This window comes from Aegilops tauschii, chromosome 6, assembly GCF_002575655.3.
Source record: "Aegilops tauschii subsp. strangulata cultivar AL8/78 chromosome 6, Aet v6.0, whole genome shotgun sequence".
Lineage (NCBI taxonomy): Eukaryota > Viridiplantae > Streptophyta > Magnoliopsida > Poales > Poaceae > Aegilops > Aegilops tauschii.
In genome coordinates this window covers 32,398,329-32,423,506 of record NC_053040.3, presented here as the reverse complement: position 1 = coordinate 32,423,506, position 25,178 = coordinate 32,398,329, and the positions used below count along the sequence as shown (strand labels likewise).

Genomic DNA, 25,178 nt, shown 5'->3' with positions numbered 1-25,178 from the left:
CATTTGACCTTTTAAAGACATTTAAGTGATTTTCTAGCCATTTAATGACCGTAATTCAAATTTGAACTACATTTACATGGAACAGCTAACCATATCGGTTTGAAAAATCATATTTGTGTACTTGTGTGTGAGTTAATGCCATGTGCAGTAAATTAGAAAGAATTTTCAAACATATTTGTCTTATGACATGGACACATGCATGGAGTGCCATGAAATTTTAATTCCAAAAAATTAAAAATGATCAGAAAAACATGAAACCTTGCTTGATATAATGTCATGCCACCAAGATGATGTGGTAAAAAATTGGCCAGTTTGACGAAAGTTTGGACACACACCCCTCACAAACCGGAGCAACTCACTAGAAGGCCCGTGGTTCCAAGAGGGAATAATGCATATTTGAGGACGAACGGGAGATATCTTCCTCTTACGGCCTTCAATTTTTTCTATGTTTAACGTGCACTACTACAACTGTCATGTGAAAATTCGGAAAATTCTAGGTGTCATTGACCTTTTAAAGACACTTAAGTGATTTTCTAGCCATTTAATGATCGTAATTCAAATTTGAACTACATCTACATGCAACGGCTAACCATAATGGTTTGAAAAATCATATTTTTTGTACTTGTGTGCGAGTTAAATAATCATCAGACGATGTAAATATCAGGTGTTCAAAAAAGAAAATGTAAAGATCTAGCAAGACAACCGGCCCACACACGATTGGCACTCTAGTGATTAAACAAGAAACTAAAAGATTCGATTGCAAGATCTAAAGATTTATACCTTCAAGCTCTCACCTCCCCGGCAACGGCGCCAGAAAAGAGCTTGACGTCTACTACGCAACCTTCTCCTTGTAGATGTTGTTGGGCCTCCAAGTGCAGAGGTTTGTAGGACATTAGCAAATTTCCCTCAAGTGGATGGCCTAAGGTTTATCAATCCGTGGGAGGCATAGGATGAAGATGGTCTCTCTCAAACAACCCTGCAACCAAATAACAAAGAGTCTCTTGTGTCCCCAACACACCCAATACAATGGTAAATTGTATAGGTGCACTAGTTCGGCGAAGAGATGGCGATACAAGTGCAATATGGATGATAGATATGAGTATTTGTAATCTGAAAATATAAAAACGGCAAGGTAACAAGTGGTAAAAGTGAGCGTAAACGGTATTGCAATGCTTCGAAACAAGGTCTAAGGTTCATACTTTCACTAGTGCAAGTTCTCTCAACAATAATAACATAACTGGATCATATAACTACCCCTCAACATGCAACAAAGAGTCACTCCAAAGTCACTAATAGCGGAGAACAAACGAAGAGATTATTGTAGGGTACCAAACCACCTCAAAGTTATCCTTTCTGATCGATCTATTCAAGAGTCCGTAGTAATATAACACGAAGCTATTCTTTCCGTTCGATCTATCATAGAGTTCGTACTAGAATAACACCTTAAGACACAAATCAACCAAAACCCTAATGTCACCTAGATACTCCAATGTCACCTCAAGTATCCGTGGGTATGATTATACGATATGCATCACACAATCTCAGATTCATCTATTCAACCAACACAAAGAACTTCAAAGAGTGCCCCAAAGTTTCTACCGGAGAGTCAAGACGAAAATGTGTGCCAACCCCTATGCATAAGTTCATTGAGCCTGCAGGTTGATCACCAAAACATACATCAAGTAGATCACGTGACATCCCATTATCACCACAGATAAGCACATGCAAGACATACATCAAGTGTTCTCAAATCCTTAAAGACTCAATCCGATAAGATAACTTCAAAGGGAAAACTCAATCCATTACAAGAGAGTAGAGGGGGAGAAACATCATATGATCCAACTATAATAGCAAAGCTCGCGATACATCAAGATCGTGCCAAATGAAGAACACGAGAGAGAGATCAAACACATAGCTACTGGTACATACCCTCAGCCCCGAGGGTGAACTACTCCCTCCTCGTCATGGAGAGCGCCGGGATGATGAAGATGGCCACCGGTGAGGGATCCCCCTCCGGCAGGGTGCCGGAACAGGGTCCCGATTGGTTTTTCGTGGCTCTGGAGGCTTGCGGCGGCGGAACTCCCGATCTATTGTGCTCCTCAATGTTTTTAGGGTATATGGACATATATAGGCGAAAGAAGTCGGTCAGGGGAGCCACGAGGGGCCGACGAGGGTGGTGGGCGTGCCCAGGGGGGTAGGGCACGCCTCCCTGCCTCGTGGCTTCCTCGAAGCTTCCCTGACGTCTACTCCAAGTCTCATGGATTGCTTCCGTTCCAAAAATGACTCTCCCGAAGGTTTCATTCCATTTGGACTCCGTCTGATATTCCTTTTCTTCGAAACACTGAAATAGGCAAGAAAACAACAATTTTGGCTGGGCCTCCGGTTAATAGGTTAGTCCCAAAAATAATATAAAAGTGCATATTAAAGCCCATTAAACATCCAAAACAGATAATATAATAGCATGGAACAATCAAAAAATATAGATACGTTGGAGACGTATCAACTATTAAGTTCACACACGGATCTTGCTGCGGGAATCCTGTGTAATTCAAGCTACAGTAAATTCCGGCGACCGGCGTGTGTACTATTCCCGTCGATCTAGATTCCGGCCGCCAATAAATACTACCTTGCTCACGTCGTCCCGCCTGCATTCTCATCTACATCCTCCCCTCGCTCGCCCCCCCCTCTCTCTCTCATATATCTGCCATGACGCTGCCGATCTGCCCACGTGCCGACGAGGAGTCGCTGCCCCCCGAGGACGCTCACTCGAATAGCAGCGACGAGGACCCTACGCGCCGCAGGACGAGGTTGCGCCGGACCCTCCAACTTTGGATTGGTTTTGGGGCCAGTACAATCTTTGTCTTTGGAAGTCGCTGCCGCCGGCTGTGAAAGCCAGGCAAGTGGCTTTCAAGAAGGAGATGGCAGATGAGGAAGCCAGGTACCAGGCGGCATGTGTAGCCCGTGATGTCTCCTGGAAAAAGAAGGCGGCGGAGCTTTGGGGGTGGGCGCGTCGTCGTGCGGAGGAGGTGTACGAGGACGGTACTTCGCGAGGAAGGTCAAAAGCGCTGGGCGCCTCATCGCTGCATGGAGGTGGGCCGATAAGCTCCAGCGTGCCACCGACGAGGAGCTCCGGTGGGCTCCCAACGAACTAGGAAGATCGTTCGCGCTCGTCCGCCAGCAAGAGGCAGATTGGTACGTCAAGCGCTGCGAGGCGGAGGGGGCGGAGTACTGCCTCCGCACTGGGAAGACGCCGCGCACCAGGGAGCTGCTGGCGAGGGGCTGCAGGAATACTGGCTCCAGGAGGGATTATTAGTTTTAGTATTGTTCGTTTTCAATTTTATGCATTGTACCTAGTAGTTAAATATGATCACGTATATGTGATGAACTAATGAATAATATAAATATATATATATATATTATGAATTCCATTTTCTATCTATTTTTGTATACTAATTTGAATCTAGTTGTTATCATCCACATATACAGAATGGAAAGCGTAATACACACATTGAAACAGAACATATTAGAATGGAAAACAGAGAACACACATTGAAACAGAGCAATACTATGATTGCTGTGAATACATAGCTATCCACATCGAAACGACTCAACAAATAAAACATGTTTATGAGACCATGACCAGCAGCCCTTGCTTACGGTAGCTCTAGACTCTGCATGAACTCGTGCAAGCGTTCGTCCAAGCAGTCGACACGCTCGCGGTTCATCTGGAGCGCGATCTCGAGATCCAAGTTGGCAATTTCATCAGAGATCACCAGCTCGAGGATGCAACGGCCATGTTCCTCTATTGCGCCTAGGTGGACACCTGGGCTAAGGAGGAGATCGAGCCTACCGACCAGCGCGTTCGCATCGAGCGGGCCGCGGACAAGGTGAACGGCGCGACCCATGCGAACGGCGCGGCGGGCGTCCGGTGAAGTACGGCGCAGCCGGCCTCTGGTGCAAGTACGTCACAGAGGGCCTCTGCCCACTCCTGGCGAGGAATCGGGGTACTGACGGGACGTGTACCCAGCTGCGACGCCCTGTCAACAGCAGGCAAGCGCCGATGGATCCGCTCTTGTTGTGCGGCGCGCCACACCTCTCGCTCTGCAGCGCTCCAACGGTCTCGCCGTGCGGTGAGCCGTAGCCTATCGGCGCAAATGCTCCTAGCTTGCTCTACGGCGCCCCATCGATCATATTGTGCGGCGAGCTGCAGCCTCTCGGCACTGACTTGCCTATCTTGATCCGCGGCACTGAAGAGCCATGCGCCAGGGGCCTGCTCAACCCTGGCGATGACGCGCGTCATGGCGTCGTCCATCTCGTTACCGGGGAGCGCCTCGGCCTCGACGGGCCATGGCGCCTGCTCGTTTTTCTCGTCGACGAGGTTGATGGCAGAGGCGGTGATTTGGTGGGTTCGCATGTTTCGAAAAGGTGGATGTGCTACAGGCTCCGCTTGTTGCCTCCGTGGGTTGGCAAGCTTCGAAAAGGTTTATGCGCAATATCGCAGGGTGGCGGGAAACCGGTGAGGAAATGGCGGGAAACGGTGGCATGTTCATAAAATGCCATCAATTAATGTAAACTTAGAATATGAGGAACATTGAGCTAGCACGAGAAGAAGATGATGATCAGATAATCATTTATCCTAGTTAATTATGCATGTAATAGTTTACTTTGGTGTGTGGAAATGTCATGTGTGTACTAGCCACCTATGTAATTGGATGTTTGCCGCGTATTACACACATCTTGTTTATGTGAAACGTTTCTGTTCTCTTGGCTCAACACAAACAGTTTATCGGAATGAACTGTATGCCCTCCATTGCACACACCTTGATCTGATTGAACCGTTTCTGTTGTGTTGCCTAATCGAAAACAGTTCATCCGAGTGAACCTTACGCCGTATATCGCACACACCTTGATCTGGCTGACTGTTTCTGTTGTGTTGCCCAATCACCAACAGTTCATCCGAGTGCACGATAAGCTGTATATCACACACGCCTTTATCTGGTTGCCCGTTTCTTTTGTTCTGCCACATCGCAAACAGTTAATTGAACTGAACAGTATGCCCTACATCGCACACGCAACTAAAATCTAAACCATTTTTATGCATTCGTCATCGCAAACGTTTTGCACCTTTTTTTGATGGTTTTTACACCACCGTTTGCGATTAATGTATCACACACAATTTCGTCAAAGGGTCTCTGATAGTAGTGTCGCATTAGCAGCAACCTGCAGTAGTGCCAGTGTAGGGGAACGCAACAGAAAACGAAAATTTTCGGTATAGCGAGCACGCCCAGGACCACTATGGAGACTGCATACAAGGTTTGATCTGATCCGTACCGACTCGAAGCGCGGCGGAAGAAAAGTCGGTGTAGATCGTCGGTGCAGGTCCCCGCAGCTAGGATTTACAACCTCCCAACCGCGAGGATGTACTCCCTCCCCGGACAGCTCTTGGGGAGGCGGTCGGACAGTCCCCCGGACGATGTCGCGGACAGCCCTTCGGGAGGACCTTCAAAACTCGGACGGAGACTCGGACAGCCTATCGGGAGGACACTCGAACAGCCCCTCGGGCAAAAGATCGAAACTACAATCTCTCTACGGGGTCAGCTATCCGGCAGGGCTTCGTCGTCCAGGACTAGTTCCTGCCGGAACCCAGACAGCCTTACGGCTCTACGAAACTCTTTTCGTGGGAGGGAGAGAAGAAGCCAGATAATGCATGGCATGTGTATGAGAGCAAGGGATGAAGAGATGGCAGCCCTCACCTCCTCTATTTATAGGAAAACGAAGGGGTAGTGTGCCTCCACAAATTACCAAAAACCCCCATGCATTAGGTCACACATGAGGGTGTTAAGGACAAAATGGGATGCCATGTGGAGCTCCAAGGAGCTCCACCACCCATGGCCGGCCACCCCTAGGGGGCCCCCCAAATGGGGTTCCTTCCCTTGTAAGCCACTTCCTTCTAGAACTTTGACCAAGTCCAAAAAGGTGGCTCTCCAAAAATATCCCAAAAAGCACTTTCACTATTCACGACGACATTTTTCAGCGTCCGTTCGAACTGAAAATACTTATGTGGGCTTAGAACATTTCCAGTACCCACTAAAATAATTTTCAACGCGTTCCGAAACAATTCCGGTTTAGTGATTTTCATCTGCGAAACGCATCTGAAGTGGCACCGGCAGCTCCGGAACATTTCCGGTTTTTATCTCAGAAAATTCCAAAAAGCTTCCAGAATGATTCTGGCACCCTCCAAGAATTATCAGGCATGTGCCGAAACCAATTTGACTTAACGGTATATCCCGAAACAACTTTTCGGTATCATCGAAACTTATCCGATGACCTCTCTCTGCGGTACGATTCCGCTGTCCGAAACCATTCCGGTGTCCGAAACTTTTTTCGGTGATTTTCTCTCAGACTCCCTGTCTAGTCTTCAGCAGATAGATGACCCTTAAGCGTGTGACCCTATAGGTTCGGTGAAGTATAGACATGACCCAGAACCCCTTCCGATCAATGATCAACATCGGAGCCGTGGACACCCATATTGACCCCTATACCCACACGAATAAATATTCGAGTGAACCTCCAGTTGCAGTGAGCTATTCCTTTTGCTTCGCGATATGTCACAAACACCCGAGGTGAGACATGTTGGCATTCCCGTGGATCAACAACTTGTCCACTATGCTAGTTACCTCGTTACCGGTATTGTTCTCTTTTCTCGTTATCGTGTTCCGGCATCCCGTGATCAAATCACAAAGTGTCTGGCCAGACGATGATGGATACCGTAACACCGAGAGGGCCCAGAGATATCTCTCCATTGTCGGAGGAGCAAATCCCAATCTTGAGCTATTAAGTTACTTGCCATACTTTTCCATGAACCCGTAAGCCGTCGTAATAGCCACCCATTTACGGATGACGTTTAACAAGCCCCAAAGTTCATGAAGCAAGCATGAAGGAACTCGATACTCTCATGGTCTAAGGAATTATGCAAACATTAACTTCTCTGTGTTATTAACCATTAACTTGTGGCGAATGTATCTCATAGCATAACATCAAATTGGGTCGATTCAACACAAGTGTTCTACCAACATCGTGCCCTCATAATTGCCAGCATAGACATGCCCATGATTAGGAAAACATGATCATCATGCAATACATGAGCCAGTCTTAGAGGCAAGACAAGGAATATATTTTACCGCTTAGTATACCACACGTGCACATGAGTTTTCCTTCGAGCCTCGTGGATATTGTAGACTCGAGAATCATTGCAGTTATAGCATGGAAGCTAAACATTCATTACAAAATTTGGAGATACAAAATAACTATTATTACTGCCTCTAGGGCATATCTCCTACAGACTCCCACTTGCACTAGCACCAATGGCTATCTGGTTACATGGCTTCCCTAACACCAATGGCTATCCGGGCTGCTCATGCTTTGCTCGTGGTAGAGGCTTTGTCATCGGGTCTGACACATTCAGATCCGTGTGAACTTTGCGTACTTTCACTAAACCCTCTTTGACATGATGTCGAATGAGTTTATATTTGCGTTGAATATGTCTTGTCTTATGGTTCGAACTTGGCTCCCTTGCCTGAGCCACGGCGCCACTATTATCACAATAGATCTCCACCGGGTCCTGGGCACTAGGAACCACACCAAGGTCTTCAAGAAATTGCTTGATCCATACCGTCTCCTTGGAGGCTTCTGAAGCAGCAACATATTCCGCCTCCGTCAAAGAATCCGCCACAGTCTTTTGTTTGGAACATTTCCAATCAACTGCGCCGCCGTTCAATATGAAAACATAGCATGATTGAGATTTGAAGTCAACTGGGTCAGTCATGAAGCCTGCATCAGTGTAACCACTTACAATGAGCTCTTCATCACCTCCATACACAAAGAGTAAATCCTTGGTCCTTCTGTGGTACTTAAGAATACCCTTGACTGCGGCCCAGTGTTCCAACCCTGGATCACTTTGGTACCGGCTGCTAACACTTAGCGCGTAGGAAACGTCCGGTCTTGTACATAGCATGGCATACATAATAGAACCAACTCCCGAGGCATATGGAACATCATTCATTTTCACTCGCTCATCGAGAGTCCGAGGACTCTGATTCTTGCAAAGCACTGTGCCAGGTGACATGGGGAGTAGGCCTTTCTTGGAGTTCTCCATGCTGAACCTTTTCAACACCTTGTCAATGTACGTGCTTTGGCTAAGCGCTATCAGGCGTTTTGATCTATATCTACAGATTCTGATGCCCAATACATATGCCGCTTCGCCTAAGTCTTTCATTGAAAAACTTTTCTTCAATGAGTCTTTTATTTCGCTAAGAAAATTCACGTCATTTCCAATCAATAATATGTGATCCACATACAAGATTAGAAATGCTTTTGCGCTCCCACTAAACTTCTTGTAAACACAAGATTCTTCGTCATTCCTGATGAAGCCAAATTCTTTGACCACTTCATCAAAACGAATGTTCCAGCTCCTTGACGCTTGCTTCAGACCATAAATGGCTTTCTGAAGTTTGCATACCTTTCCAGCATCCTTATGAACGACAAAACCTTCTGGCTGTATCATGTATACATCCTCTTTGAGGTTTCCATTTAGGAAAGCCGTTATGACATCCATCTGCCATATTTCATAATCGAAATAAGCAGCAATTGCTAGTAATATCCGAACAGACCTACGCATAGCTACGGGCGAGAAAGTCTCGTCGTAGTCCACTCCTGGAACTTGTGTGAACCCTTTCGCGACAAGTCTAGCTTTGTGGATAGTAATGTTACTCTCCGCGTCCGTCTTTCTTTTGAAAATCCATTTACAACCAATGGGCTTTACGCCTTCTGGAAGTTCTTCCAAGTTCCAAACTTGGTTTTCGTACATGGATTCCATTTCGGATCTCATGGCTTTGTGCCATTATTTTGAGCTGGGCCCCGCCACTGCTTCCTTGTAGTGCGCAGGTTCATCGTCTTCAAGAATGAAGATTTCATTATGAAACCACTTAGGTGGCTGGATAGCCCTACCTGATCTGCGCGGTTCAGTTACAACATTGTCTGAAGTCTCCGCATCACATGCGACAACTTCCGGCTTGGTTGTAGGGATAATTAGCGGAATTTCTTCCAGTTCCTTAGCCATTTCAATGGTTGCCGAAGATTCAATAATCTCATTAAGTTGTACTGTCCTCCCACTCACTTCTTTAGTGAGAAACTCTTTCTCAAGAAAGACTCCATGTTTTGCAACAAACACTTTGTTCTCGGAGGCGTGGTAGAAAGAATACCCAACTTTCTCCTTGGGATAACCTACAAAGTAACATTTGTCTGGTCTGGGATCAAGTTTGCTTGGCTGTAAACACTTTACATAAGCTTCACAAACCCAAATTTTGAAAAACGACAGGTCGGGTTTCTTCCCGTGCCACATCTCATGTGGCGTCGTCTCAACAGATTTAGACGGTGCTTTGTTTAGTGTGTGAGCAGCAGTAAGTGGTGCGTGACCCCAAAAAGATATCGGAAGATTTGTAAGAGACATCATTGACCTTACCATGTCCAACAAGGTTCGGTTACGTCGTTCCGATACTCCATTTCTCTGTTGAGTTCCGGGAGGCGTAAGCTGTGAAACGATTCCACGATCACTCAGATGTTGGCCAAACTCATGACTAAGATATTCGCCTCCGCGATCAGACCGCAGAAACTTAATCTTTTTGTTATGATGATTTTCTACCTCATTCTGAAATTCTTTGAACTTTTCAAAGGTTTCCGATTTATGCTTCATTAAGTAGATATAGACATACCTACTCAAATCATCAGTAAAAGTCACGAAGTAAAAATATCCACCCCGTGCGACTGTGTTCATTGGACCACATACATCACTATGTATTATTTCCAATAATTCACCCGCCCGTTCAGGATGAACCGTGAACGGCGTCTTGGTCATTTTCTCCATCAGGCTAGCTTCACATGTGTCAAATGATTCAAAATCAAGGGACGGTAAAACTCCATTTTTATGGAGTCTTTGCATGCGTTTCTTACCGATGTGGCCAAGCCGACAGTGCCACATGAAAGTGGTGGTGGTATCAGCCTTCTTAAGGCGTTTAGCATTCACGTTAAAGACATCATTTCCACATTCAAGATTTAGTATGAAAAGGCCCCCAACAATGGGTGCAAATCCATAAAACATATACTTACAGTAAAGTGAACAACCATTGTTCTCAGACTTGTACGAATACCCATCATGTACCAAACATGATCCGGAGATAATGTTTCTACACAACAGTGGAACAAAATAACAGTTACTTAGTTCTAAGATAAATCCTGAAGGGAGACGTAGAGGCATAATGCCGATGGCTTGAGCAGCGATCCCAGCGCCGTTCCCGACGCGCATCACGACTTCATTATTTGCTAGCTTGCGCACCTTCCGAAGTCCCTCTATCGAGTTGCAAATGTGAGCAACCGATCCGGTATCAAATACCCAAGACTTAGAGTTTTCGCTAGCAAGCAAAACGTCAATGACATTAACTTGTATTATAACCTTTCTGGTTTTCCCGGTCTTCTTATCTTCCAGATACTTCTTGCAGTTTCTCTTCCAGTGTCCTATGCCCTTGCAGTAGAAGCACTTAGTTTCATTCTTGGCTCCGCCCTTAGAGTTGCTTTGGGAGCAGGTCTTACCGGTGCCCTTGCCCTTCTTTGGCTTGCCTTTCTTCTTTTTGAAACTGGTGGTTTTATTCACAAGCAACACTTGCTTGCGATTTTTCCGCAGTCCTTCTTCTGTAGTTTTCAGCACGGCGAGCACTTCTTCCGGTGTCTTCTCCATCCCTATCATGTTGTAGTTCATGACAAAAACCATCGTAAGACGGGGGGAGTGAAGAAAGCAACATGTCCATCATATGGCCAGGTGGAAGTGGAAATTCCAGGGTTTTAAGCCTTTTAGCATAGCCAATCATTTTGACCACGTGTTCGCCAACTGAAGTACCCTCAGCCATCTTGCAATCCATCAAAGCCTTCATGATATCATATCGTTCAGACTTTGCGGTTTCCCTGTACAGAGCATCCAATTCCCAGATCATACCAAGGGGATTATGGAATTCAAAACATTTTTGAAGCTCTGGACTCATGTAAGCTAGCATGTGGCACTGCACTAAGTTGTGATCATCATCCTTAGTGGCCCAGACATTTTGTACATCTTTCGGGGCCTCTGCCGCGGGTTTAGCTGGAAGATCATACTCTACCACATACAATTTCTTAGCGCTCCTGAGGACAATCCTCAGGTTGCGGACCCAGTCCGCATAGTTGTTTCCAGTTGCAGCTAACTTCTCTTTCTCTAACATTGGGCCTAAGTTGAACGCGGTGTTGCGAGCCATTTGATCTACAACGAAAACACAAGTTTCACTTAGACTTTGTTTATATTGAAATTTGCAATAGTGAATAAACATTTTATTCCAAAATGCACTCCCACTCAAATCAATATCTCTCAAAATTGATTATGAGTGATTCAAGATCCGTGTCTTGATTGTTCGCCATTGGTGTAACACCACTGATGAAGAAAATCTTAACTGGTAGGCCAACTTGCCAATCACATCACTATGTGACTCTTGTTCATCTTTCGATGCGTGTGTTCCGAGCTCATGACGGTCATGCCTGAACGTCAAGACAACCAAGTGATCTCGCTGCGAGGTCTCAACTCACCCGCCTCACACTTCTCTAATCGTTCGTACCCGTGTGACACGGCGCACCCCGAAAAGATAGGTGCCGTGACGGTGCTACACTTGGGAGAACACTATCTACTTGATATCTTTAAGTGAGAGATCACCCTAATAAAAGCGACTACCGCGCAATCAAGAAGGGTGCATCATAGGGGATAAACATCTCAGGCAATTCATAATTAGCATGATATGGTATAGCCCTTTCTGACAGAGAAGTCTTTCAATTCTTCGTCTTCGGCATTTGCGTCGGTGTTCACCTTCGCGAAGATTGCCACCACCTTGTTGATGCACCAGATAATATTGCTATCTCCATAGCTAATAAAATAAGTGCATTACTTAAGGTTGACACGCAGGTCATTAAAGTGCAATCATATGGCTCCAGCCATCATGCAGAATCATGACACGCAGGTCATGTTAGTTACATCATATAGTCATCTCATACATAATCAAATTGAATATGAGCATTGCTATACCACATCACATGCACATCCTGCAAAACCAAGTTAGACGCCTCTAATCGGTTTATGCAAAAATTTATTTTACGTGGCTTCTAAGGTTTTGACTTAAACCGCAGCTACCAACGTTTTATCATCAAGTATGATTATTCAAGTTGCTAGATTAACATCTCGGGGTGTATGAAACACGAGATAATTAAATCTCGAGCCCCATACTAAACTTCGTCATACGCATGACCCCCGTGCAGATCATATCTGCAATGCCCTTTCATTTGCGAATTTCATCTTTCTTTTGACTACGGCAGAACCCAAAGAACTGATAGCACTTCCATGATCAATCAGGATCACGGATTGCCAGAACTTTGTCAAATTCCACCATGCTGTCTCGAGATTGAGCAAACGCAAATTCTAGGGAAGCAACAAGAACTTCGGGTAACAGATTTCATCTGTCACCCGCATAAATAAACTTCAGCAATAGATCTCATCTACTACCTAATTATTTTATGCAATACCCATACATCTCCATGTATTCTAGATCGAAACATGCATCTACGCGTAGCACGACTCTTGATGCCACTGTAGGGGAACGCAACAGAAAACGAAAATTTTCGGTATAGCGAGCACGCCTAGGACCACTATGGAGACTGCATACGAGGTTTGATCTGATCCGTACCGACTCGAAGCGCAGCGGAAGAAAAGTCGGTGTAGATCGTCGGTGCAGATCCCCGCAGCTAGGATTTACAACCTCCCAACCGCGAGGATGTACTCCCTCTCCGGACAGCTCTTGGGGAGGCGGTCGGACAGTCCCCCGGACGATGTCGCGGACAGCCCTTCGGGAGGACCCTCGAAACTCGGATGGAGACTCGGACAGCCCTTCGGGAGGACACTCGAACAGCCCCTCGGGCAAAAGATCGAAACTACAATCTCTCTACGGGGTTGCACACATACGGTGTCAGCTATCCGGCAGGGCTTCGCCGTCCAGAACTAGTTCCTGCCGGAACCCAGACAGCCTTACGGCTCTACGGAACTCTTTTCGCGAGAGGGAGAGAAGAAGCCAGATAATGCATGGCATGTGTATGAGAGTAAGGGATGAAGAGATGGCAGCCCTCACCTCCTCTATTCATAGGAAAACCAAGGGGTAGTGTGCCTCCACAAATTACCAAAAAACCCCATGCATTAGGTCACACATGAGGGTGTTAAGGACAAAATGGGATGCCATGTGGAGCTCCAAGGAGCTCCACCACCCATGGCCGGCCACCCCTAGGCCCCCCCCCAAATGGGGTTCCTTACCTTGTAAGCCACTTCCTTCTAGAACTTTGACCAAGTCCAAAAAGGTGGCTCTCCAAAAATATCCCAAAAAGCACTTTCACTATTCACGACGACATTTTTCAGCGTCCGTTCGAACTGAAAATATTTATGTGGGCTTAGAACATTTCCAGTACCCACTAAAATAATTTTCAACGTGTTCCGAAACAATTCCGGTTTAGTGATTTTCATCTGCGAAACGCATCTGAAGTGGCTCCGGCAGCTCCGGAACATTTCCGGTTTTTATCTCAGAAAATTCCAAAAAGCTTCCAGAATGATTCTGGCACCCTCCAAGAATTATCAGGCATGTGCCGAAACCAATTTGACTTAACGGTATATCCCGAAACAACTTTTCGGTATCATCGAAACTTATCCGATGACCTCTCTCTGCGGTACGATTCCGCTGTCCGAAACCATTCCGGTGTCCAAAATTTTTTTCGGTGATTTTCTCTCAGACTCCCTGTCTAGTCTTCAGCAGATAGATGACCCTTAAGCGTGTGACCCTATAGGTTCGGGGAAGTATAGACATGACCCAGAACCCCTTCCGATCAATGATCAACATCGGAGCCGTGGACACCCATATTGACCCCTATACCCACACGAATAAATATTCGAGTGAACCTCCAGTTGCAGTGAGCTATTCCTTTTGCTTCGCGATATGTCACAAACACCCGAGGTGAGACATGTTGGCATTCCCGTGGATCAACAACTTGTCCACTATGCTAGTTACCTCGTTACCGGTATTGTTCTCTTTTCTCGTTATCGTGTTCCGGCATCCCGTGATCAAATCACAAAGTGTCTGGCCAGACGATGATGGATACCGTAACACCGAGAGGGCCCAGAGATATCTCTGCATTGTCAGAGGAGCAAATCCCAATCTTGAGCTATTAAGTTACTTGCCATACTTTTCCATGAACCCGTAAGCCGTCGTAATAGCCACCCATTTACGGATGACGTTTAACAAGCCCCAAAGTTCATGAAGCAAGCATGAAGGAACTCGATACTCTCATGGTCTAAGGAATTATGCAAACATTAACTTCTCTGTGTTATTAACCATTAACTTGTGGCGAATGTATCTCATAGCATAACATCAAATTGGGTCGATTCAACACAAGTGTTCTACCAACATCGTGCCCTCATAATTGCCAGCATAGACATGCCCATGATTAGGAAAACATGATCATCATGCAATACATGAGCTAGTCTTAGAGGCAAGACTAGGAATATATTTTACCGTTTAGTATACCACACGTGCACATGAGTTTTCCTTCGAGCCTCGTGGATATTGTAGACTCGAGAATCATTGCAGTTATAGCATGGAAGCTAAACATTCATTACAAAATTTGGAGATACAAAATAACTATTATTACTGCCTCTAGGGCATATCTCCTACAGACTGCACCGCGAAGAGCATGATGAAGATGACTATTACCTTAACACCAACACAAACACATATGAAGCGTCTGCCAAGACTGAAGGCGATGTCGACATTGCTTCCTAGATTCATAAACTATTAAACACCATATTGCATAAGTTCATTCCAATTTGAATACAAAGAACTGAATTAAAGAAGTCATAATAACTAATATAGTGATTAAACATCACAATAGCGCATAATTAAACATCAAGTGAACTATAAAAGTTGTAGAACTTAACAGAGTGGTTAAGTTTCATGGGTTTAGGAATGTAAATGAATTTTTTGCATCGGTTTCACGTCAGGGGGCCACGAGGGAGTGACAAGCCTGGCCGGCGCGCCCTGGGGTGGAGGGCATGCCTCCCAGGCTTGTCGCTTCCTCGTGAGGCCTCTGATCCTTCCTCGAAGCTTCGGGGGTCTCTTTTGGTCCATAAAAAATCATCGTAAATTTTTAGCCCATCCCGAGAACCTTTATTTCTGCACAAAAACAACACCACGGTAGTTCTGCTGAAAACAACGTCAATCTGGGTTAGTTCCATTCAAATCATACCAAAACCATACAAAATTGTTGTAAACATGGCATGAATACCTCTTAAATTATAGATATGTTGGAGACATATCTGCGATCTACACCAACAACTTCGCCGCCGACAACACCAACTCTCTCCCCTCTATGCAGGGATGTAACACCTCTTTTGCCCGCTGTAATCTCTACTTAAACAAGGTGATTCATGCTATATATTATTACCCAATGATGTATGGCCATCCTATGGTGTTTGAGTAGATTCGTTTTGTCCTATGGGTTGATTGATGATCGTGATTGGTTCGAGTTGTATGTTTTATTTTGGTGATGTCCTATGGTGCCCTCCATGTCGCGCAACCGTGTGGGATTACCGTTGTAGGGTGTTGCAATACGTTCATAATTCTCTTACGATTGATCGAAACACAAACTTGAGTAAGGGGGTTGTTGCGTATGGGAGAAAAGTTGACTTGTTACTTAATGCTATGGTTGGGTTTTACCTTAATGATTTTTAGTAGTTCCAGAACTTTCTAGAGTTCCAATCACAAGTTCATATGATCCAAGTACGAAAAGTATGTTAGCTCATGCCTCTCCCTCATATTAAATTGCAAAAATGATTATTGGTCTAGTTACCAATTCCCTAGGGAAAAATCTTTCTCTTTGTGTTACAAAAAATCTCGCTACTAAAACAAAATAATTTTTATTATCTCACAAAGTACTTCTAGTTTTATTCTTGCAAACTTACCTTATAACTTCTACAAAGTAGTTTTATTCTTGTTCTAGGTAAAGTGAACATTAAGTATGCATAGAGTTGTATCGGTGGTCGATAGAACTTGAAGGAAATATTAATTCTACCTTTAGCTGCTCGTTGGGTTCGACACTCTTACTTATCAAAAAGGGCTACAATTGATCCCCTATGCTTGTGGGTTATCAGCGGGCGCTTCCCCACTGATACATATGCAACGTATCTATAATTTTTGATTGTTCCATGTTGTTATATTATCAATCTTGGATGTTTTATAATCATTTTATAGTCATTTTATATCATTTTTAGGTACTAACCTATTGACATAGTGCCAAGTGCTTATTGCTACTAAGGATAAAACGATGGGGTCTATCTCTACATAGATAGATCTTGTCTACATCATGTCATCGTTCTTATTGCATTACTCCGTTTTTCCATGAACTTAATACACTAGATGCATGCTGGATAGCGGGCGATGTGTGGAGTAATAGTGGTAGATGCAGGTAGGAGTCGGTCTACTAATCTTGGACGTGATGCCTATGTAATGATCATTGCCTGGATTTCGTCATGATTATTTGAAGTTCTATCAATTGCCCAACAGTAATTTGTTCACCCACCGTTTGCTATTTTCCTCGAGAGAAGCCACTAGTGAAACCTACGGCCCCGGGTCTCTTTATCATATATTTGCCTTTGCGATCTACTTTTCTTTTGCATTTATTTTCAGATCTATTAAACCAAAAATACAAAAATACCTTGCTGCAGTTTATTCTTATTTATTTTATTTGGCGTTCGATCTATCAATCTAATACAATTTATCTCACGTCCGTTTTGCCTATCTTAAGGCGCCGTACCGGAAGGGATTGACAACCCCTTTTACACGTCGGGTTGCGAGGATTTGTTATCTGTGTGTAGAGGATGTTTACGTTGTGTTGCTTGGTTCTCCTACTGGTTCGATTACCTTGGTTTCATATCTGAGGGAAATACCTACCGCCGCTTCAAGCGACATCAGCCACCATCAGGAGAGAGGGGCAGAGAGCCCACCTCCATTTTCTTCTTTCTTGGCCTCCCCCTAGATGGGAGGAGAATTTCCCCTCTGGTCCTTGGCCGACATGGCTCCCAAAGGGCAGGAGCCCCTCCGAGATTGGATCTCTCTCTCTCTCTCTTCGTTTCTCTTCTGTTTCGCTTTTTTGTTTCTGGCCCTTCACCATTTCTTATACTCTTGGAGATCCGTAAGTCCGATTGAGCTGAAATTTTAACATTATTTTTATCCAGATATTAGCTTCCTTGCGGCCGAAGGACACCTCCAACCGACATACGGGGTAGCCATGAGTCTGCTCGGTGCACCCTAGGGTACAGAGAGCGCCGTTTGAGCTTGTAACTCCCTCGAGCATTGTCTCGCGTTGATTCTTTCTCCAAAAAAACACATGCATTCCAAAAAAACTCCGTAAAATTTTATCGCGTTTGGACATCGTTTGATATGAATTTTCTGTGAAAAAAAAACATGCAAAAAACAGGAACCAGCACTTGGCACTGGATCAATATGTTAGTCTAAAAAAATCATATAAATTTTTGCCAAAAGAATGTAAAAGTTATGGAATATTGGCATGAGACTATAAAAAATTATAGATACGACAGAGACGTATTAGCCCCGCACCCTCTTCGCACACGGGACACATCCTAGCTCGAAAGGTAAATCCATGCCAGACAAGGTCTTGTCTGCACTAAGCCTCCATGAAGGCGTATCTGAAATGGCCTTCGATTTTTACCACGGCCTCCAAGGGCCGTGGGAAGACGCCATGCCAGGTCCCGTGAATTTCGGGGAATTTATATGGCAGCAACACGGGCGCTGATGGCACCCCGTGCCCCCTCCCCCCTGAGAGGGGCCCACCCTCTCGGCTGTGTGCGCGCGGCCTTGCTACCTCTTGAGCACAGCGTTGGTTTTCCCTTGAAGAGGAAAGTGTGATGCAGCAAAGTAGCGTAAGTATTTCCCTTAGTTTTGAGAACCAAGGTATCAATCCAGTAGGAGGCCACACACAAGTCCCTCGTACCTACACAAACAAATAAGAACCTTGCAACCAACGGGATAAAGGGGTTGTCAATCCCTTCACGGCCACTTGAAAAAGTGAGATCTGATAGAGATAATAAGATAAATATTTTTGGTATTTTTATTTTATAGATCGGAAAGTAAAGATTGCAAAATGAAGTAGATCAGAAACATATATGATGGAAAATAGACCCAAGGGCCATAGGTTTCACTAGTGTCTTCTCTCAAGATAGCATAAGTATTACGGTGGGTGAACAAATTACTGACGAGCAATTGATAGAAAAGTGCATAATTATGGGAATATCTAGGCATGATCATGTATATGGGCATCACATCTGCAACAAGTAGACCGAAACGATTCTGCATCTACTACTATTAATCCACAGATCGACCGCTATCCAGCATGCATCAAGAGTATTAAGCTCATAAGAACAGAGGAACGCATTAGGCAAGATGACATGATGTAGAGGGATAAACTCAAGCAATATGACATAAACCCCATCTTTTTATCCTCGATGGTAACAATACAATACGTATCGGTTCCCCTTCTGTCACTGGGATCGAACACCGCAAGATTGAACCCAAAGGTAAGCACTTCTCCCATTGCAAGAAAGATCAATCTAGTAGGCCAAACCAAACTGATAATTCGAAGAGACTTGCAAAGATAACAAATCATACATAAAAGAATTCAGAGGAGATTCAAATATTGTTCATAGATAATCTTGATCATAAACCCACAGTTCATCGGATATCGACAAACACACCACAAAAAGAGTTACATCAAATAGATCTCCAAGAGAATCGAGGAGAACTTTGTATTGAGATCCAAAGAGAGAGAAGAAGCCATCTAGCTAATAACTATGGACCCGAAGGTCTGAGGTAAACTACTCACACATCATCGGAGAGGCTATGGTGTTGATGTAGAAGCCCTCCGTGATCGATTCCCCCTCCGGCGGAGCGCCGGAAAAGGCCCCAAGATGGGATCTCATGGGTACAGAAGGTTGCGGCGGTGGAAATAGGATTTCGTGGTGCTCTCAGATGTTTTCAGGGTATATGGGTATATATAGGAGGAAGAAGTAGGTCGGTGGAGCTGCGAGGGGCCCACGAGGGTGGGGGCGCGCCTAGGGGGGCAAGCGCGCCTCCCTGCCTCGTGGCCTCCTCGCTTCTTTCTTGACGTCCACTCCAAGTCCCCTGGATTGCGTTTGCTCCAAAAATAACACTCCCAAAGGTTTCATTCCGTTTGGATTCCGTTTGATATTCCTTTTCTGCGAAACACTAAAATAGGCAAAAAAATAGCAATTTGGACTGGGCCTCCGTTTAGTAGGTTAGTCCCAAAAATAATATAAAAGTGTATAATAAAGCGCATTAAACATCCAAAATAGATAATGTAATAGCATGGAACAATAAAAAATTAGATACGTTGGAGACGTATCAAGCAACCCCAAGCTTAATTCATGCTCGTCCTCGAGTAGGTAAACGATAAAAACAAATTTTTTGATGTGGAATGCTACCTAGCATATTCCTCAATGTAATTTTCTTTATTGTGGCATGAATATTCAGATCTGAAAGATTCAAGATAAAAGTTTAATATTGACATAAAAATAATAGTACTTCAAGCATACTAACTAAGCAAGCATGTCTTCTCAAAATAACATGGCCAAAGAAAGTTCATCCCTACAAAATCATATAGTTTGGCTATGTCCCATCTTCGTCACACAAAATATTCAAATCATGCACAACCCCGGTTATGCTTCATTTTCGTCACACAAAAATGCTCTCATCATGCACAACCCGATGACAAGCCAAGCAATTGTTTCATACTTCAGAATTTTCAAACTTTTTCATCTTTCACGCAATACATGAGCGTGAGCCATGGACATAGCACTATGGGTGGAATAGAATATGATGATGCGGGTTGTGTGGAGAAGACAAAAAAGGAGAAAGTCTCACATTGATGCAGCTAATCAACGGGCTAGGGAGATGCCCATCAATTGATGTCAACGTAAGGAGTAGGGATTGCCATGCAACAGATGCACTAGAGCTATAAATGTATGAAAGCTCAATAAAAGAAACTAAGTGGGTGTGCATCCAACTTGCTTGCTCACGAAGACCTAGGGCATTTGAGGAAGCCCATTGTTGGAATATACAAGCCAAGTTGTATAATGAAAATTCTCACTAGTATATGAAAGTGACAAAACAAGAAACTCCCTATCATAAAGATCATGGTGCTAGTTTGAAGCACAAGTGTAGAAAAATGGATAGTAGCATTGCCCCTTTTTATCTCTTTTCTCTTTTTTTGGCCTTGCTCTTTTTTTGGGACAATGCTCTACGAATGATGATCATCACACTTATTTATTTACAACTCAATGATTACAACTCGATACTAGAACAAAATATGACTCTATATGAATGCCTCCGGCGGTGTACCGGGATGGGCAATGAATCAAGAGTGACATGTATGATAAGTTATGCATGGTGGCTTTGCCACAAATACGATGTCAACTACATGATCATGCATGGCAATATGACAATGATAAAGCGTGTCATAATAAATGAAATGGTGGAAAGTTGCATGGCAATATATCTCGGAATGGCTATGGAAATGCCATAATAGGTAGGTGTGGTGGCTGTTTTGAGGAAGATATAAGGAGGTTTATGTACCGGCGAAGATATAAGAAGATATCACGGGTTTTGGATGCACCGGCGAAGTTTGCACCAACTCTCAAGGTGAGAAAGGGCAATGCATGGTACCGAAGAGGCTAGCAATGATGGAAGGGTGAGAGTGCGTATAATCCATGGACTCAACATTAGTCATAAAAAACTCACATACTTATTGCAAAAATCTACAAGTCATCAAAACCAAGCACTACACGCATGCTCCTAGGGGAAGGGTTGGTAGGAGTTGACCATCGTGCGATCCCGACCTCCACACAAAGGATGACACTCAAAGAACACTTCATGTTTCAAATTTGTTACACAGCGGTTACCGTACGTGCATGCTACGGGACTTGCAAACTTCAACACAAGTATTTCTCAATTTCACAATTACTCAACTAGCACAACTTTAATATCACTATCTCCATATCTCAAAACAATCATCAAGTATCAAACTTCTCATAATATTCAATGCACTTTATATGAAAGTTTTTATTATATCCATCTTGGATGCCTATTATATTAGGACTAATTTCAACCAAAGCAAATTATCATGCTGTTCTAAAGGACTCTCAAAATAATATAAGTTAAGCGTGAGAGATCAATAATTTCTATAAAATAAAACCACCACCGTGCTCTAAAAGATATAAGTGAAGCACTAGAGCAAAATTATCTAGCTCAAAAGATATAAGTGAAGCACGTAGAGTATTCTAATAAATTCTGATTCATGTGTGTCTCTCCCAAAAGGTGTGTACAGCAAGGATGATTGTGGTAAACTAAAAAGCAAAGACTCAAATCATACAAGACACTCCAAGTAAAACACATATCATGTGGTGAATAAAAATATAGCATCAAGTAAAGTTACCGATGGACGAAGACGAAAGAGGGGATGCCTTCCGGGGCATCCCCATGCTTAGGCTTTTGGTTGTTCTTGAATTTTAGCTTGGGGTGCCTTGGGCATCCCCAAGCTTAGGCTCTTGCCACTCCTTATTCCATAATCCATCAAATCTTTACCCAAAAACTTGAAAACTTCACAACACAAAACTCAACAGAAAATCTCATGAGCTCCGTTAGAGAAATAAAACAAACCACCACTTTAAGGTACTGTAATGAACTCATTCTTTATTTATATTGGTGTTAAACCTACTTTATTCCAACTTCTCTATGGTTCATAACCTCCGATACTAGCCATAGATTCATCAAAATAAGCAAACAACACACGAAAAACAGAATCTGTCAAAAACAGAACAGTCTGTAGTAATCTGTATCAAACGCAAACTTCTGGAACCCCAAAAATTCTACGAAATTAGGAAGTCCTGGGTAATTTTTTTATTAATCTACTTCAAAAAGAATCAACTGAAAAGCACGTTCCTGTGATTTGTTAAAACTAATCTCACGCGCGCAAAGTTTATGTTTTTTACAGCAAGATCAAATAACTATCACCGTAGGTTATCCTAAAGGTTTTACTTCGCACAAACACTAACTAAAACACAAAAAACACAATCATAGAAGAGGCTAGAAGAATTATTTATTACTAAACAGGAACAAAAAGCAAGAAACAAAAATAAAATTGGGTTGCCTCCAAACAAGCGCTATCGTTTAACGCCCCTAGCTAGGCATAAAAACAAGGATAGATCTAGGTATCATCATCTTTAGTATGCAATCCATAAGTGGATCTCATAATAGATTCATAAGGTAATTTAATTTTCTTCCTAGGAAAGTGTTCCATGCCTTTCCTTAACGGAAATTGGAATCTAATATTCCCTTCCTTCATATCAATAATTGCACCAATCGTTCCAAGGAAGGGTCTACCAAGAATAATAGGGGAAGTAGGATTGCAATCTATATCAAGAACAATGAAATCTACGGGCACATAATTCCTATTTGCAAAAATAAGAACATCATTAATCCTTCCCATAGGTTTCTTAATGGTGGAATCCGCAAGTTGCAAGTTTAAAGAACAATCATCAAATTCATGGAAACCTAACACATCACACAAAGTTTTTGGAATCGTGGAAACACTAGCACCCAAATCACATAAAGCATAGCACTCATGATCTTTTATTTTAATTTTAATTTTAATAGTAGGTTCCCACTCATCATAAAGTTTTCTAGGGATAGAAACTTCCAATTCAAGCTTGTCTTCATAAGATTGCATTAAAGCATCAATGATATGTTTGGTAAAAGCCTTATTTTGACTATAAGCATGAGGAGAATTTAGCACGGATTGCAACAAGGAAATACAATCTATTAAAGAACAATTATCATAATTAAATTCCTTGAAATCCAAAATAGTGGGTTCATTGCTATGTAAAGTTTTGACCTCTTCAATCCCACTTTTACCAATTTTTGCATCAAGATCTAAAAACTCCGAATTATTGGGACGCCTTCTAACTAAAGTTGACTCATATCCAGTCCCATCATTATCAAGGTTCATATTGGAAAACAAAGATTTAATAGGAGACACATCAATCAATTTTAGATCTTCATCCCTATTATCATGAAAACTAGAAGAACACGCTCTTACAAAGCAATCTTTCTTAGCACGCATCCTAGCGGTTCTTTCTTTGCATTCATCAATGGAAATTATCATGGCTTGGAGAGACTCATTGATATCATGCTTAGGTGGAATACATCTAAGTTTCAAAGAATCAACATCAAGAGAAATTCTATCCACGTTCCTAGCCAATTCATCAACCTTAAGCAATTTTTCTTCAGGCAAAGCATTCAAATTCTTTTGTGAATTCATAAAATCTTTAACACTAGTCTCGAAATCAAAGGGCAACTTATTAAAATTTCCATAAGAATTGTTGTAGGAGTTACCATAATTATTAGAGGAATTACTAGGAAACGGCCTAGGATTAAAGTTTCCTCTATACACGTTGTTACCAAAATTGTTCCTACCAACAAAATTCACATCCATAGATTCATTATTATTCTCAATCAAAGTAGACAAAGGAATATTATTAGGATCAATAGGGGCACTCTTATTAGCAAACAACTTCATAAGTTAATCCATCTTTCCACTCAAAACATTAATTTCTTCTATCGCATGAACCTTTTTACTTGTAGATCTTTTGGTGTGCCATTGAGAATAATTAACCATAATATTTTCTAGGAGTTTAGTAGCTTCTCCTAAAGTGATTTCCATAAAAGTGCCTCCCGCGGCCGAATCTAAAAGATTTCTAGAAGCAAAATTCAATCCGGCATAAATTTTTTGTATGATCATCCATAAATTCAAACCATGTGTAGGGCAATTACGTATCATTAATTTCATTCTCTCCCAAGCTTGTGCAACATGCTCATGATCAAGTTGCTTAAAATTCATAATATAGTTTCTAAGAGAGATGATCTTAGCGGGAGGAAAATACTTAGAGATAAAAGCATCTTTGCACTTATTCCAAGAAACAATACTATTTTTAGGCAAAGAAGAAAACCAAGCTTTAGAACGATCTCTAAGCGAAAACAGAAATAGATTCAATTTAACAATATCATTATCCACATCTTTCTTCTTTTGCATATCACACAAATCAACAAAGTTGTTTAGATGGGAAGCGACATCTTCACTAGGAAGGCCGGAGAATTGATCTTTCATGACAAGATTCAACGAAGCAGCATTAATTTCACAAGATTCAGCATCGGTAAGAGGAGCAATCGCAGTGCTAAGAAAATCATTGTTGTTGGTATTGGAGAAGTCACACAATTTAGTATTGTCTTGAACCATCGTGATAAACAAGCAATCCAACACACAAGCACACAAGAAGCAGGCGAAGAAGAGGCGAACGGAAAAAGAGGGCGAATAAAACGGCAAAGGTGAAGTGGGGGAGAGAAAAACGAGAGGCAAATGGCAAATAATGTAATGCGAGGGATAAGAGTTTGTGATGGGTACTTGGTATGTCTTTACTTGTGCGTATAATCCCCGGCAACGGCGCCAGAAATCTTTCTTGCTACCTCTTGAGCACAGCGTTGGTTTTCCCTTGAAGAGGAAAGGGTGATGCAGCAAAGTAGCGTAAGTATTTCCCTCAGTTTTGAGAACCAAGGTATCAATCCAGTAGGAGGCCACACACAAGTCCCTCGTACCTACACAAACAAATAAGAAGCTTTCAACCAACGCGATAAAGGGGTTGTCAATCCCTTCACAACCACTTGCAAAAGTGAGACCTGATAGATATAATATGATAAATATTTTTGGTATTTTTTTATAGATCGGAAAGTAAAGATTGCAAAATAAAGTGGATTGAAAACTTATATGATGGAAAATAGACCCAGGGGCCATAGGTTTCACTAGTGACTTCTCTTAAGATAGCATACGTATTATGGTGGGTGAACAAATTACTGACGAGCAATTGATAGAAAAGTGCA

The 25,178-nt window shown here is 43.0% G+C and overlaps 1 protein-coding gene across 1 annotated transcript; it reads right to left on the bottom strand.

The window, feature by feature from the left end:
- Positions 1–7,402: 7,402 nt before the first annotated feature.
- LOC141025745 (secreted RxLR effector protein 161-like) lies at positions 7,403–8,155 on the bottom strand. The gene has a single exon (XM_073501663.1). It carries the CDS (start codon positions 8,153–8,155, stop codon positions 7,403–7,405), a length of 753 nt encoding a protein of 250 aa, XP_073357764.1.
- Between the last annotated feature and the right edge of the window lie 17,023 nt (positions 8,156–25,178).

Excerpts from the sequence above, each read along its gene's own strand:
- LOC141025745 (XM_073501663.1), bottom strand. The coding sequence starts at position 8,155 with ATGGAGAACTCCAAGAAAGGCCTACTCCCCATGTCACCTGGCACAGTG.